This window comes from Pelophylax lessonae (genome assembly GCF_965119305.1).
Source record: "Pelophylax lessonae genome assembly, chromosome: 2".
NCBI lineage: Eukaryota > Metazoa > Chordata > Amphibia > Anura > Ranidae > Pelophylax > Pelophylax lessonae.
This window is the reverse complement of record NC_138769.1, coordinates 99599515-99617177: the sequence shown is the minus strand read 5'-3', so window position 1 is coordinate 99617177 and position 17663 is coordinate 99599515. Positions and strand designations below refer to the sequence as shown.

General features: G+C 42.0%; 1 protein-coding gene across 1 annotated transcript in view; it reads right to left on the bottom strand.

Moving 5' to 3' along the window:
* Positions 1 to 625: 625 nt before the first annotated feature.
* Positions 626 to 17663, bottom strand: part of LOC309547718 (interferon alpha/beta receptor 2-like) — an 83757-nt gene continuing 66719 nt past the window's right edge. The window contains exons 6-8 of the mRNA XM_082247667.1: positions 17322 to 17490; positions 10698 to 10822; positions 626 to 1624 (exon numbers count right to left, since the gene is read on the bottom strand). Of these exons, the coding sequence (XP_082103793.1) occupies positions 893 to 1624; positions 10698 to 10822; positions 17322 to 17490 (1026 nt within the window). The 3' untranslated portion in view covers positions 626 to 892. The remainder of the gene's footprint in view (positions 1625 to 10697; positions 10823 to 17321; positions 17491 to 17663) is intronic.

The window sequence follows — 17663 nt, the reverse complement described above, 5'->3', positions numbered from 1 at the left end:
AAAGCCATTGTTGAAAGAAAGCCAAAAGAAGTCCTGTTTTCAGTATGTTAGAAGCCATGTGGGGGACACAGCAGACATGCGGAAGAAGGTGCTCTGGTCAGATGAGAGCAAAATTGAACTTTTTGGTCTAAAAGCAAAACGCTATGTTTTGGGGGAAAACTAACACTGCACATCCCCCTAAACACACCATGGAGGTCACCATGTGGTGGGGATGCTTTTCTTCAGCAGAGAAAGGGAAGCTGGTCAGAGTTGATTGGAAGCCAGATGGTGCCAAACAAAGGGCAATCTTAGAAGAAAACCTGTTAGAGTCTGCAAATAACTTGAGACTAGGGCGGAGGTTCAGCTTCCAGCAGGACAACAACCCTAAACATACAGCCAGAGCTACAATGGAGTGGTTTAGATCAAAGCATATTCATGTGTTAGAATGACCCTGTCAAAGTCCAGAGCTAATTCCAAATGAGAATCTGTGGCAAGACTTGAAAATTGCTGTTCACAGATCCACAGCAGTGCACACCGCTTTGTTCATATTTCATGTCTGAGGTTTTTTACTACTTTAAGGTGTGTTACATAGCACTTAAGGCATCCTAAAATGACATTCAGTATTATAGCCAAGGATCCCTTTTAATTTGTTTTAGGTACACCTTAGGACACTGTAATGCTATTAGAGCTGAATTAATCAGGGCCATATGTATTTAGCTTTTAGCAAATATCTCACAATTGAACAGAGGCCTAATTGCATATTCAAGAACACAACATAAGATGGGGGACGGACAGTCTGTTGCACTACCAGAACAATGTCATTTTTAAAAAGGTGCAGAAACCTAGAGCTGCCTTGGCTAAAAGCTGAAAGTAAGAATGGAACATCCATCGCACAAGTGACATCATATAACATTCATCTTGTAATGTAATCAGAGGCACTGTTCAAGTCACTGCCTATCCCCCCGTTTTCATCATTTTCACAGTGAGGACTGTCCATAGCTGGGGTGTCTGTATCGAGTACACTACTGAGTAGTTTGAACTGGCTTATGTTTACTACATCTCCAATGGGATGGCTGGCCAAAACATTGAAGGTGTTTTTTGGAGAGGCAACCATTGGGACATCTGTCCAAAGATCAGCAGAGTCTCCAAGAGATACAGAGTTTAAATCAATGCCAAGCTGGTTATGTATAAGTAAGAAGTTTAAAGAGTCATCAAAACCATTTGCCAAATTTGAAAGGAGGTTCCCGAAGCTACCAACAGCATCTTCAGGTGGGGTTTCCATGCTGCTCTCTGACAATGGGAGGACTGTAGGGTGCCCGGTGTCACCTATGGACATCATGACCTGAACACCTGAGCCTTCTAGTAGCTTCATTTCTGTACGGTCCTGGAGTGAACCTGCTGAATGTTCTCTGGTTGGGGCTTGATTGCTGGACAAACAGTTGTCTTGATTTAGGGCTTCTTGCTGGTGCTCATTCTCGGCATTCAGATTATGTGCAAGGTATGGAGCACTGTCCATTATTCCTGCAGGATTTTCATAGAAGTGCTCATTCTCAAGGCTTTTTAGAACCTCCGTATGTATCATGGGGCACAGGGGAGATAACTGATCGGGTCTTTGAAGAAAACTTCTTGAGTCGGGAAGAGATGCCTTCAAAGGAAATAATAGTTTTCAGTCAGTTTCTTTAAATATTCTTAACCATTTATGCCTATTTAACCCTTTGGTAACCCTTATTTTATAACCCATTTTATATTATAAAATGACGCGGCGGGAACCTCTCGCCCCGCAGCAGGGACATCATATGACGTTCTCCCATTCCCGCCGCACTTGTGCGCCACCCAGGGGCGCTAAGCGCAGTGTTTGGAAATCAGGTGTGTCCTTCGGGATACAACCCATCCCCAATCAGGGTAAAGAGCCAATAAAAATGGCTCCTTACCACGTGGCCTGCTGTGTCCAAACACAGCCGGCCCCATGTGTTTTCCTCATTCTCTCCGTTTGTGCACGCCCCCTGGGGCATGCAGCAAGGCGTTTAGGGATGAGGCATGTCACTCAGGCACAGCCCATCCCCGGTCAGGGTAAGAAGCCAATGAAATTGGCTCTTTACCACGTGACCAGCTGTGTCCAATCACAGCCAGTCACAAGTGTCAGCAAACAGCGAGTTACAGTATTACAGTACTGTGCCCTGATTGCCCCAAAAATAAAGAGGACCTGACTAAAAATCCATCAGAATACATGTCTGTAAGCCCATCAGAGTACCTGAATACCTGTCATTAGCGCATTAGAGTACCCAAGTACCTGTTACCAGCCCATCAGAGTACCCAAGTACCTATCTGCAGCCCAGAGCACCTGAGTACCTATCTGCAGCCCAGAATACCCGAGTACCTATCTGCAGCCCACCAGAGTACCCAAGTACCTGTCTCCAGCCCAGAGTACCCGAGTACTTATCTGCAGCCCAGAGTACCTATCTGCAGCCCAGAGTAGCCCAGTACCTATCTGGAGCCCAGAGTACCCGAGTATATATCTGCATCATATCAGAGTACCTGAGTACCTGTCTCCAGCCCATCAGAGTACCTAAGTACCTATCTGCAGCCCATCAGAGTACCTGAGTACCTATCTGCATCCCATTAGAGTACCCAAGTACCTGTCTCTAGCCAATCAGAGAACCTGAGTACTTTTCTCCAGCCCATTAGAGTACCCACGTGCCTGTCTTCAGCTCGTCAGAGTACACACATACCTGTCTCCATCCCATCAGAGTACCCGAGTACCTTTCTTTAGCCCATCAGAGTACCCGAGTACCGGTCTCCAGCCCATCAGAGTACCCAAGTACCTATCTCCAGCCCATCAGAGTAACTGAGTACCTGTCTCCAGGGCATCAGAGTACCAGAGTACCTGTCTCCAGCCCCTCGGAGTAACCAAGTACATATCTCCAGCCCATCAGAATAACCGAGTACCTGTCTCCAGCCCATCAGAGTAACCAAGTACCTGTCTCCAGACCATCAGAATAACCGAGTACCTGTCTCCAGCCCATCAGAGTATCTGAGTACATATCTGCAGCCTATCCATCAGAGTACACAAGTACCTGTCTCTGGCATTTTCCTGGTGCTGCAGGGCCTTCACAGGTGGGATAGGTAGTCAGGAAATCAGATGTGTAATGTATGTCCCTAGAATGCCTAATGGTGCTACTTGGATGTTGGGCCTCTGTATGTGGCCAGGCTGTGTAAAAGTCTCACACGTGGTATCCCCATACTCAGGTCGAGTAGCAGAATGTATTTTGGGGTGCAGTTTTTGCTATGTATATACTATGTGTTCCAAAGCAAGCAAAGTCCTTTCTTGTATTAACAGAATAAATGGACTTCAGAGAGAGAGAGAGAGCTATCATTTTGCCCATGTACAAATCATTAGTAAGACCTCATCTGGAATATGCAGTTCAGTTTTGAGCACCAGTTCTTGAAAAGGATATCAGGGAACTGGAGAAAGTGCAGAGAAGGGCAACCAAACTGATAAGAGGCATGGAGGAGCTCAGCTATGAGGAAAGATTAGAGGAACTGAATTTATTCTCTCTTGAGAAGAGGAGATTAAGGGGGGATATAATCAACATGTATAAATACATAAGGGATCCATATAGTGAACTTGGTGTTGAGTTATTCACTTTAAGGTCAACACAGAGGACAAGGGGGAACTCTATACGCCTAGAGGAAAACAGATTTTGTCTAGAAATACGAAAAGGTTGCTTCACCGTAAGAGCTGTGAAAATGTGGAATAGACTCCCTCCAGAGGTGGTTCTGGCTAGCTCATTAGATTGCTTTAAAAAATGCCTGGATTCTTTCCTGGGAGTACATAATATAAATGGGTACTAATATTCATAGGTTAAGTTGATCCAGGGAATATCCAATTGCCTCTCGGGGCATCAGGAAGGAATTTATTTTCCCTGCTGTAGCAAATTGGATCATGCTTTGCTGGGGGGGGGTTTCACCTTCCTCTGAATCAACTGCGGGTATAGGATTGTGTATATTGAATTGTATGGTTGGGATTTCTTTTCTGTTTTTTGTTTTTTATTGGTTGAGCCAGATGGACTTGTGTCTTTTTTCAACCTGACTAACAATGTAAATATCTTATAAATTGACAACATGGTGTAAAAAAAATAAGTTTTCATTTTCTTTCCACATTTTCCAAAAACTTGTGGAAAAAAATTACATTTTCAAAAGACTCATAATGCCTCACAGAATATACGTTCGCTGGCTGGGGGTTACACTAACTGACACTGGCTGGGAAGAGGTTAACATTAGGGATGATCGAACTTTTGAAAAGTTTGGTTCGGCCAGAAAATCCGAACTACCCGAAAGTTCAGCCCAGATTTCAGAACCCCATTGCAATCAATAGACCCGAACTTCGGTAATCAAAAAACACAATTTAAAGCCATAAAACCCAATAAATGCCCCTAAAAAGTGCCTAGGGTTCTGGGTCATGCCCCAGGGACTATTAATCACACAAAAAAAAGTTCTTAAAAATTGTAATTTTTGAAAAAAAAGCCAATTATTGAAAAAAATAAAAAAAAAAAAATAAAAAAAGAGATTTTGGATTTAGTATCTGGGGGGTCTAAAAAGTGTACCTGTGAAGTTTCAGCTCTGTAGCATGTCCAGAACCATAAAAAAAAAGATTGTTTGTATTTTGTCACTTAGAAGTTAGAACACAGGTAGTTGGCTTCTCGCTTTTCACACCTTGCCGGTTTAATAGCAGGCGTTTTTTGGGCATTTTTTTGGGTTCTTTTGAGGCAGGAAAAACATCTGAACTTGTGTATACGGGTATATATACCACTATACACAAGTTCAGATGTTTAGCCTGCCTCCAAAAACCCCCAAAAAATGCCTGCAACAACACACCTGGGCGTTTTTTTTTTGACGCTAGCGTTTTTTTGGGCATTTGTTTTGGGTTCTTTGGAGGCAGGCAAAACATCTGAACTTGTGTATAGTGGTATATATACACACATACTTATATGTATATACACATCTAGACATATATAGGTGTGATAGTAGCAGAAATATATGCTAGCGCTAATGAAATCATTTACACTAATATGGTTATGCTCCTATAACACATATATATGTAAGTGTAAAATACATATAAGTATGTGTGTGTACACAAGTTCAGATGTTTTGCCTGCCTCCAAAAACCCCAAAAAAATGCCTGCAACAACACACCTGGGCGTTTTTTTTTTTTTTGACGCTAGCTTTTTTTGGCCATTTTTTTGGGTTTCTTGGAGGCAGGCAAAACATCTGAACTTGTGTATAGTGGTATATATACCACTATACACAAGCTCAGATGTTTTGCCTGCCTCCAAAGAACCCAAAAAAATGGCCAAAAAAACGCTAGCGCCAAAAAAAAAAATGCCCAGGTGTGTTGTTTCAGGCATTTTTGGGGGTTTTTGGAGGCAGGCAAAACATCTGAACTTGTGTATAGTACCACTATACACAAGTTCAGATGTTTTTCCTGCCTCAAAAGAACCCCAAAAAATGCCCCAAACAACATCTGCTATTAAACCGGCAAGGTGTGAAAAGCGAGAAGCCAACCTCCTGTGCTGAAAGTGTTCTAATACAAACAATCTTTTTTTTATGGTTCTGGACATGCTACAGAGCTGAAACTTCACAGGTACACGTATTAGACCCCCCAGACACTAAATCCAAAGAATTTTTTTTTTTTTTTTTTTCAATCATTGGCTCTCTATCAAAAATCTATCAAAAATGACAATTTTTAAGAACTTTTTTTGTGTGATTTTGTGTCTGGGGGGTCTAAAAGGTGTACATGTTAAGTTTCAGCTCTGTAGCATGTCCAGAACCATAAAAAAAAAGATCATATAGGTGTAAAAGGAGGGTCCCACAATCCCTGCTCTACTGAAAAATTATCTTTTTTTCTGGTTCTGGACATGCTACAGAGCTGAAACTTCACAGGTACACTATACACAAGTTCAGATGTTTTGCCTGCCTCCAAAAACCCCCCAAAAAATGCCTGCAACAACACACCTGGGCGTTTTTTTTTTACGCTAGCGTTTTTTTGGGCATTTTTTTGGGTTCTTTGGAGGCAGGCAAAACATCTGAACTTGTGTATAGTGGTGTATATACACACATAGTTATATGTATATACACACCTAGACATATATAGGTGTGATAGGAGCAGAAATATATTGGTGTTAATTATTTCATTAGCGCAAGTAGTTTTTTCTGCTCCTTTCACACCTGTATATGTGCAGGTGTATATATACAGACATTGGTGTGTATATATACCCCCTATACACATGTTCAGATGTAATTTCTGACTCCAAACATGTGCTCAAAAAAGCACTAGCAACGCCTGCAGCCAAAAATGCTGGCGGCGGCGAAGCCATATCCCTGCAGCGAAGGTGACACAAGAGAAACTAGCTTTTCTCTATAGCGGTCACCCTGCTATGGAAGGGTTTGGTCACCCTGCCATAGCAGTCAGTGTCAGTTCACCCTACACTACATTACGGTCACCCTGACACTTCACACTTTCCCTACAGAAACTGAATAAATTAAAGCTAACTAAAGTGTAAAGGAGCACTCTAACTACACTAGATATCCCTTTCCTCACACTAATAAATGCTAAATGACACTTTTAAAGTAAAATTAACAGAACTGCTTCCATTCTCTTCCATGTCCTGTATAACAATGCTAGGAATATGGCGGGGGCTATCTTATATACTGGGGGGCGTATTCACTGATTGGACTATGGACCCCCTAGTCACTCCAATCACATTCCTAGCATTCTTCTGCCCCCTCAATTGGCTTTTACTAATGGTTCTGGTCCAATCACGGGCTTTTAAAGCCCATTTCCTGAAGCATTGCATTTTGGTCGGTTCTGGTTGCCGAATTCCGAACTTTTTGGGCAAAAAGTTCTAAATTCGGCCGAACCACGAACACCCAATGTTCGGGCCGAACCGATGGTCGACCCGAACCGTTCGATCATCCCTAGTTAACATCTAGGGGCGATCAAGGGGTTGAATGTTGCCTAACAAAGTTTACTGTGTGTGTTATGTGATGTGTTTTTAACCACTTTCAGAGCGGAGGATTTGGCTGCTCAATGACCAGGCCCTATTTTGCGATTCGGCACTGCCTGACTTTAACGGACAATTGCGCGGTCGTGCGACGCGGTACCCAAACAATGTCCTTTTTTTTCCCACAAACAGAGCTTTCTTTTGGTGGTATTTGATCACCTGTGCGATTTTTATTTTTTGTGCTATAAACAAAAAAAGAGCAACAATTTTTAAAAAATTTTTTTTTTTTCACATTTTTTTAATATGAAATTCTCAAAAAAAATGTAAAAATCTAAATTTTTTAACATTTTAGGCCAATTTGTTTTCTGCTACATATTTTTAATTGCAATAAGCGTATTTTGATTGGTTTGAGCAAAAGTTATTGCGTTTACTAACTATGGGAAAGATTTATGTCATTTTTATTGTTTTTTTTTTAATAGTAATGGCGGCGATCTGCGATTTTTTTTGCAGGACTGCGACATTGCGGCGGACAGATCGGACCCCTAACTGACATTTTTGACACTTTTGGGGGTACCAGTGACATTACTACAGTAAACAGTGCTAAAAGTATGTACTGTTACTGTTAAAATGACACTGGCAGGGAAGGGGTTAACTGTACTGGTGATCAAGGGGTTAAATGTGTCCCTAGGGGCGTAATTCTAACTGTCAGGGGGCGTGACTTGTGAAGTAATTACAGAGACATGCAATACTATATAGCAGGATCACATAGCCTCTGTGATCACTTCAGGGAGAATGACAGACGGCTGTGTTTACATCAGCCATATGTTTTTCTCTCTCAGCTGTGGGAGATTGCGAGGGGCCGGCGGCCATCGGAGCCGCCTGTCACATACGCTGGCTCCCCGGCTGACGAGCGGGGGAGGCAGCTCCTCCTAACCTCCCACCCATTCTTCTGGAAGCTTTTCCAAGGTTCTAGAAAGTAGAGGGAGGGACCAGAGGTGCGGCCTGATGACTCACCAAGCCTTACTGAGTCACTCACCCTGACCCAAATTCAACCCAGCCTGGCTCTTAGCCAGGCCAACTTTACCTACACTAACAAACTATGTACACCTAGCACTCTACATTAGAGGATGCTACACTGGTGTATGCACGTGAGAGTTTTTTGTCTTACTTGTTCATATGCAAGCTGTGTTTCTTGCTGAGAAATAAATTGCATAGTTCTGTGCTGCATCTCTTATCTTTTCTCTGGACAGATTTTCAATGCAAAAACAATGCTCTAGATCAGGGTTGTCAAACTCAATCGGCCGCTTTAACAGTATAGTTACCTTCAAAGGGCCAGTTGTGCTCTAGGAGTGCAAGGTTTAGGAGTGTGCTATGTACCGTGTGCAGAGTTCAGGATTGTGCTATCTACAGAGTGAAGAGTTTAGGAGGACGCTGTGTACAGAGTGCAGAGTTCAGGGGTGTGCTACATACAGAGTGCAGAGTTCAGGAGGACGCTGTGTACAGAGTGCAGAGTTCAGGGGTGTGCTAAATACAGAGTGCAGAGTTTAGGAGGACACTGTGTACAGAGTGCAGAGTTCAGGGGTGTGCTACATACAGAGTGCAGAGTTTCAAAGTGCAGTATGTACAGAGTGCATAGTTCAGGGGTGTGCTGTGTATAGCATGTAGGGTTGAGGAGTGTGCTACATAAAGAGTGCAGGGTCTCCCTCCATACCTCCACAGGCCTCACCTCCCACCAATGCTTTCTTGCATCTGCTGAAGAAGCCACGTGGGAGAGTGGTGTAACGCATAAAGGGGGAGCCAGGCAGCATGTATCATTGCCTGATCTGGATGCCGTGAGACCCTGTTACTCTGTTATATCACATTGCTTGTTTTTAACTGAATAAATATGAGTGCATTTCCTTAAGCTTGGCTGGTATTCTCTTCTACATTTTACCCACGATACTGCACTATTGGAGATTGTTTCCTTTATTTTGAGAGTTCTGTGGAGTCATCCCAGCTGAGGAAGTTCTATCATCAGAGGAGGAAGTGAGCAGAGGACCCACTGTCTGGTGTACAGGATTGATTACTATTATGCTATACTTGTCATAATACTTGAGCGAGTGTTTCACCTGGTGGCGGAGCACTCTTGTTATATAGTGGAGCACACATTGAAATATGAAGATGCACTAGAGCACTTTATGTGTGGACTGTTAGGACTGTTTTTATTTACCTAATATGTGTTTATGTATTTTTCAATGTATCAATGTTTGTAGCAATTTTATAGCACAGGAACTTATTACTGAATGATTGATTGTTCACTATTGGACAGCACTTTCACAACCTTTTTCTTTACCGCTTGAACAGTATGGTTACCTTCAAAGGGCCAGTTGTGGCCTAGGAGTGCACTATGTACAGAGTACAGGGTTTAGAATTGCGCTACATATAGAGTGCAGAGATCAGGATTACGCTATTTACAATGTGTAGAGTTCAGGTTTATGCTATGTACAGCATGCAGAATTCAGGAGTGTGTTGCTTACTGAGTGCAGAGTTCAGGAGGACGCTGTGTACAGAGTGCAGAGTTCAGGAGTGTGTTGCTTAAAGAGTGCAGAGTTCAGGAGGACTCTGTGTACAGAGTGCAGAATACAGAGTGTAGAGTTTAGGAAGACGCTGTGTACAGAGTGCAGAGTTCAGGGTTGTGCTACATAAAGAGTGCTGAGTTCAGGAAGAGGCTATGTACAGAGTGCAGAGTTCAGGGGTGTGCTACATAAAGAATGCAGAGTTCAGGAAGACGCTGTGTACAGAGTGCAGAGTTCAGGGGTGTGCTGTGTATAGCATGCAGAGTTGAGGAGTGTGCTACATAAAGAGTGAAAGTGTCTCCCTCCATACCTCTACAGGCCTCAGACCCCCCAAAGCTTTCTTGCATCTCCACTCTCTCCTACCTGTCCCAGCTCTATTACTTTCCTATGTAGGTTAGGTGGCTCCACCTTGCAGGAAGATAATTCTATCTGTCAGATTCTGGAGATCTGTCCCTGTCATGCCCTGCCATGAGTACCTGTAGGGATCTGTTAGAGTCGCGAGCCACCCAGGGCAAAGCTGTCCTTCCTTGTAAACACAGAAGGCTTCTGTGTTTACAAATGTCAGCAGGTAGCAGAGGGTGAAAGCCGGAGGTGGTGGAACTGAGTTCCGCCACATTACAGCTGAAAATCTGGGAGCGAGGACCACATGACATGGCCCAGCGGGCCAGATTCAGCTGGCGGGCCTTGTATCTGACATTTGTGCTCTAGGTGCTTTGCTTCCTGTAATTTTTGTCACATCTGTCTGCAATGCTGCTGACTGGCAATTGCAAGAGAATAAGCAAATTAGAAAATGAAATATTGTTTTGAAATTCTAACACAGCATGCAAGTAAAACTAGGGAAATCCTCAATGACGTGCTTATAGGGATTTCAGTTTGGAAGCTGCGATTGCAGACTTGTTTTTGCAGGTGCATGCAGCATGCTCTAGGGCCGCACTTCACAACTCAGTGAGTCACTGACCTGGAGAGAATGTGACAGATCAGGCGTCCTGACACACCACTGCCTATGTGTGCATTCCAGGGCAATGACTAAGTAGTGAAGCCAAAAGTCATAGAGCATGACGAGTCAGCCGTGGGAGCTCCCATGTTCCTGTCCTTACATGTTTCTTTTAAAAAAAAAAACTTAATTTGTAAAAAGTCTCTAACATAAAAGAGATGCTCTTACCAAAACCTTTGGGGTGGAAATCTTTTTCTTGCTGATATATCCTGTTTGATCAAGGATGCTTAGAAGCAGCAGCAATAAAATGAAAAGAATTACTCCAGCAGAAATCCAAAGCACTTTACTGTCACCTAAAAAAAAACATACACATATTATTTTTATTTCACCACTTCAGCTCAGGACAGTTTTACCCCCTTTTGACCAGGCCATTTTTTGCTATTTAGCACTGCACTATTTTAACTGGTAATTGAGCGATCATGCAGCGCTGTACACAAACAAAATTTGTATCATTTTTTTTTTTCACACAAATAGAGCTTTCTTTTGTTGGTATTTGATCTCCAATGGATTTTTATTTTTTTATTTTTTTGTGATATAAACGAAAACAGACTAAAAAGAAAATATATTTTTTGCTTTCTGCTATTAAACATATCCCATAAAAAACATTTGAAAAAATCTAAGTTCTTCATGCATTTTGGCCAAAATTTATTCTGCTACAAGTCTTTGGTAAAACAAAAATCCCAATAAGTGTGCACTGATTGGTGAAAGTTATAGAGTCTGCAAACTATGGCATTTACTGTATATTGAAGAAGGTAATATACTACAAAGGGTTGTGTGTATATCCCTCGCGCCTATGGGTGTCCTAACAAGTGGGTATTGAAATAAATTAAATACACATATATGCAGCTGCTACAGGAACATAAAGGGGAAGTGGTATAAGTATGACCCCAAAAGGTTTGCGGCCAACTATAGCGCTTGCTATAAAATAAAATGTATATAGAAATGTATATAAAAATATATATAAAAAAAATGTTTTAGTGGGTTTCAAACAAAGTGCTGAGTGCAGGGCCGGCCTTAGGTGTTCAGGCACCCTGTGCGAGCTAATTCTGTAGCGCCCCCACCGCACGCGTGACCACCACCCCCCCCGCACATTTTCTTGCACTTTTTTGCACTTTATTTGACTTTTCTTTTTTATGATCACTAATAACTTAGCCCCCCTTACATTAGAGACCCCTCACAGAGCCCCCCTTACATCAAATACCACTTTACATTAGAGATCCCCACAGAGCCCCCCCCTTACATCAAAGACCCCCTTACATTAGAGACCCCCACAGAGCCCCCCCTTACATCAGAGACTCCCCCCACAGAGCCCCCCTTACATCAGAGACCCCCCACACAGAGCCCCCCTTACATCAGAGACCCCCACACAGAGCTCCCCTTACATCAGAGCCCCCCACACTGAACATCCAGGCCGCGGTCGCCGCTTACCTCCTGCTGTGCGGCCTGATCATCTGCGAGCTGTAATGGCTGCACGGCGCCCCTGTTGCCCATGGCGCCCTGTGCGGCCGCACAGCTCGCACACCCCAAAGGCCGGCCCTGGCTGAGTGCTATCAAATAAATCACAGGAGGTAAATATCAAAATGATGGATGGTAGATATAAATTGGTGAGGAAGGTGCTAAAAATGAGTATAAAACAATCTAATAAATTCAATAATGTCAAAATACATACATTAAATAATAATAAATTACATCAATAAGTGCATCAAGTGTCAATATGCAAATAAAATAAAATAGTCCACAAAAAGTTCATAACTGACTCAAGTGAAAATGCAGGTTTATCTTGAGTGCCAAAAAAGACACCACAAGTACCAGTATTTGGATCATTGGAGGATTCAACACAGAGCACCTGCACTTTTCCCTTTTTTTGGCATTGATCCGACTTGGACCGCGACTTGTCAGCCTGACAAGTCGCGGTCCGTCACGATCTCATTGCGTAGTACAGGAGCCATTCTAATAGGAGCGACACAAGTCGCTCCGACTTAGAAAAAGGGTCCTGTACTACTTCGTGGGCGACCTGGAGGCGACTTGCATAGACATTCATTTTATGAAGTCTGTGCAAGTCGCGCCGAAGTCGCGCTGCACGCGACTTCACAGGTCGCCCCCGAAGTCGGAGCGACATAGTGTGAACTGAGCCTAATAGCACTTTAATTTACACACTTACAAATGTGTACAGACAGGTTTATACGCGGAAGCACGTAAAGCACATCTTCACAGGCTTCATTCACAGGGCCGTAAAAAAAACTTTACTGATGTCAATATTTTGTAGGAGAAAAGTTCCTGCATAGTGATCAGTAAAACATTTGTGTATAGATGTGTTTAAACCCGCAAAGACGCGTATGTGTACATAATGGTAACTTATTTCCCCCCTTTGTTTAGCTTTAATTTACACTCTTACAAATGCATATACATGCGTTTATACGCATAAGCGTGTAATGCGCATATTCCTAATAGCATATTTTTGGATTCTGTGTTACTGATCTGAATACAGTCCATGTTTATGCACATGTGGGAATAGCTCCATTAAAAGCAATGCAGCTGCGTTCAGATCCGTAATTAGAAAACACTTATATATGCGTTTTTTACAGCCATGTAAATGAAGCTGAAGAAGCAGATTTTTGGATTCTGTGTTATGGATCTGAAAGCAGTTTTTAGGCTTGTGCACAGGGTGTGCTGGGTGTGCCTGGGCCCTGTTGCCTGTGAACACCTCCACAGCCCTTCTGGCTTCCCTCCTTTCCTGCCAGCAGCTGCTGCCGGCACAAAGGAGGATGCTTCAGGAATGAGAGCGGGGGAATGCAGTCAGTGATCGGTACTGATAACAGATTGCTTGTCTTAAGATTTTTGTGGTTGTCAAGAGTTTCCTGCACTTAGCTGCTTGCCTCAAGAAATAATTTATTGGAGTTAAAATGTTGTAAATGTTGTAAATGAACAATTAACCACTTTACGACCGCCGTAGGTATACATCGGTGGCGCGAAGGGAGCTAGGGGGCGAGCACGCACAGCCGGCGGCGTGCTCCCACCCCCGCTCGTCAGCGGGGAAGCTGATGCACGGGGCAGGCGGCTCTGATTGCCGCCTGACACCCGCGATCGTTCCGCGCTGAGAGAGAAGAGCGGTCGGCTGTTGTAAACACAGCTGACCATTCTTCTCCCTGGAATGATCATAGAGCTCCTGTGATCCTTCTATATAGGATCATATGTCTCCATGGTCATTTCACAAGCCATGCCCCCCACAGTTAGAATCACTCCCCTAGGCTCACATTTAACCCCTTGATCACTCACAATGTTAACCCCTTCCCTGCCAGTGTCATTATTACAGTAACAGTGCATATTTTTTAGCACTGATTACTGTAGTAATGTCACTGGTCCTCCGAAAAAGTGTAAAAAATGTCAGTCAAGGGTTTGATCTGTCTGCCACAATGTTGCAGTCCCGCAAAAAATCGCAGATTGCCGCCAGTAACAAAAAAAAAAAAAACAATAAAAATGACATAAATCCTTCCTGTAGTTAGTAGACGCGATAACTTTTGTGCAAACCAATCAAAATACGCTTATTGCAATTTTTTTTTACCAAAAATATATAGCAGAAAACAAATTGGCCTAAAATGTTAAAAAATTGATTTTTGAATTTTTTTTTTTTGGGAATGTTATATAGCAGAATGTGAAAAATATTGTTTTTTTTTTTCAGAATTGTCGCTCTTTTTTTGTTTATAGCGCAAAAAATAAAAATCGCACAGGTGATCAAATACCACCAAAAGAAAACTCTATTTGTGGGAAAAAGGGACAATTTTATTTGGGTCCACGTCGCACGACCGCGCAATTAAAGTAACGCAGTGCCGAATCGCAAAATATGGCCTGGTCATTAAGGGGGCAAATCCTTTCTGGTCCAGAAGTGGTTAAAAGAGACTGGCTTTTAAAAAATTTTCAGCCCTTAACTTTTAAAATTGTGCCAACATACTAATGAAAATGTTATATACAGTATGCTATATACAGTATGCCCACTTATAAGTCAAAAGGTCACCTGATCTATTCCTTGGCAGTCATCTCATTAGCAGTACATTAAAGATACCCTGTCACCAATATAAAAATTGCAGGTAAAATAGATTTGTTAATGGTCATGTGACTACCTGCTCAGTTCCTCTAATTTTGCCGGCCGGGGTGTTGGGACTTCTTATCTGTTTGTCACTATGGTTATGTTCACATTTGGAACTAGGGGGTAGTAAAACCAGGTGGTTGAGTCATGGATTTACTGCCCACTGACTTTCCACCTAAACATTGAGATGTTACTTAGGGCTGTACACATGTTGCAGAAAAAGGAAACATCATGTTGTTTTCAGTGGGCGTTACAGTCACTGAACATGACCCATTCAAATCTATGGTGTCACTCTGCAACTGCCTTTCAACCACATCCAATGCATGCAATTGCAACGCAGTAGTGCTCCAGTTACAGATTTTAATCAGACAGTGAGGAGATGACATGTCGCTTTCTCACCACCTGTCAAAGCCCTCTGAAAAGTGATTCACTGCAGACTGCTTTTCAGAGGGGTCTTCAATGAACAGGCTTGCAGGTACACCATGCATCTTTAGAGGGAGTGCAAACACCACAATTGCATTAAAAGGCAGTGGGTGAATTTTGTCTCCCCGAATAAGAAAAAAACAGACCTCAAAATGTAAAGTTTTTTTTTTTTTTAAAGGCACAAAAAAATGGACTCATCAGTTATTAATGTTACAGGGTGCATGTGCCATAATGTATTAAAATGTAGCACTTGGATTTACACTTTAACATTATTTTTCACCAATAAAATGGTGGGTGGAACCAAAGGAAAAAGTATCACCAACATCCCTGGAATTTTCAAAAAAATTTTGACATGTGGAAGATGGGACTTTAAAGGTACTCAAAAACTCAAAAAATACAAATAATGTTTTTCTTAAAAATAAATTATATTTTATTACACATATAGTCATAAAAAAGACATACTATAACATATATTGGCTATCTTATGAAAATATAGAAACACAGTATTTTTATTTGACTTCAATTTCTGACAGGTTTCGCCAGATTGGTGTAATGTTCTGGTACCTTTGGGTACCCTAATTACTCTTTCATAAGTGTATGCGCCCCACCATTCTCTTTTGGTAAGGTGCGCATACACCTTTAAGACTGATGCTGTCATCACTGAGCGCCGGACTGGATGGCTATTTAGATCGCCGGCTCTCACTCACATGTGTTCGTTCAAACTGCTTTGTGCCTTGATGCTAACCTGTCTTGAAGCTCTCATGCTTGCAAGCATACCTCGCTGTCGGAACCACGCTGCGCTGATCCCTGTATCCCGTTACCGGATCATCCGCTCTTGCCGAACCTCTCCTCTGCTACATTGCTATTAGTGATAAGTACCCCACAGGGGAAACCTCTATAACCTTTATACTAAAGCTTACACTATCTAGCTCTGCATACTAAGGACTATTACTACATCTGCATTATCTAAGATTGCTAGCTCTTGAGCCTACTACCACCTGTTCTTGCACTGGGTTGATCTCTCTTGTATGTCCACCTGCTACTCTGTCATCTGCTACCATACATGATTGCTAAACCTATCTGCATCCCATCTGCTACTATCTTACTTTCAAGAACATTTCCTTTCAAGTGTCTGTCATCTACCATCTCTACCCAACCTGTCTCTTCAGCCTATCATCACTGTGTTACTATATACATAAGTCACTCTAGGAAACATCTTATTGAGTGTGTGTATTTACTTGCTGAATTGAGATCATCCACACATGATGAGTCATTGAGAGTTGGGAATGGTGTCTCAGCGTTTCTCTACATGACTACTGAAGTGGAATATTTCTGCAGCTGAAAATCCACATCATACGTAAAACGCAGGAGCGTTACAATTGGCTTCCTCAGGGAAATGAAGGTAAATGCAAAAGAAAAGACTAAGAAGAAAAACACACATGTAAAACGGATTGTGTATTTCATACATTATAATACAGTGCACAATCATTTCTATATGACCGATAAACAAGTCAATGCACAAAAATAAAAAATTCACCATACCATACTCCTGTGCAAGGCTGTTGAGTATTTGGAAGTGTAGTCCCACATAAATCTTTCAACCTTTTACAATACTAAAACTCCATGCTCCAGGTATGGTGATTTTTTTATTTTTGTGCATTGACTTGTTTATCTGGCATATAGAAATTATTGCGCACTGTATTATAATGTATGAAATACACAATCCGTTTTACATGTGTATTTTTCTTCTTAGTCTTTTCTTTTGTATTTACCTTCATTTCCCTGAGGAAGCCAATCCGGCGAAACTGGTTGGAAATTGAATTCAAATAAAAATACTGTGTATCTATATTTTCCTAGGATAGCCAATATATGTTATTGTATGTCTTTTTTATGACTATATATGTAATAAAATATAATTTATTTTTAAGAAAAACATTATTTGTATTTTTTTAGTTTTTGAGTACCTTTAAAGTCCCATTTTCCACATGCCAACATTTTCTGATGATTTTTCACCACCTGACGCAAGGGTCAGACTCAGACAAAGCAGACAGATTCAAATTAGAAGGTAAATATAAACCTCTTTCAGGCGGGTCTGCATAATTATAATTGATTAGGATTGAATGTTCAGATTCTTACAAAAGCTGAAGAGGAACCAGCAAATGAACTGCTAGCTGAACCATTTATTTTGCCCAACTATTTTTAGTTCATCCGGTCTTGCGATCCTGACACCCCTGTTAGACATCAGAGCAACACTATTGTCACAAATGAATGAATGTCACAGATACCTTCCACTTGAGGTCCTTCTGTAATGACACATTTCTTTGGAGATGGAATGGATCGACGAATGTTCTCTGAATCCATGGACACCACCACACAATAGGTGGTACTGGGATATAGTGATGGGACAGATATTGTAACACTTTCCCGAGAGACGTCCGTTTCATTAATATACTCCTGTGTGGTTTAGAATAATGGAGTTATCCCAACATAAATTCAATATCACTCAGAGTGCTCATTTACAGTACATTATCAATTTTAGTGTGTCAGAGAGCAGAAGGGATCGTGGAGGTGAAAAAAAGAACACCCTGCACAGCTTACAATTTTGCAACCCCCACCCACCCCCCCCC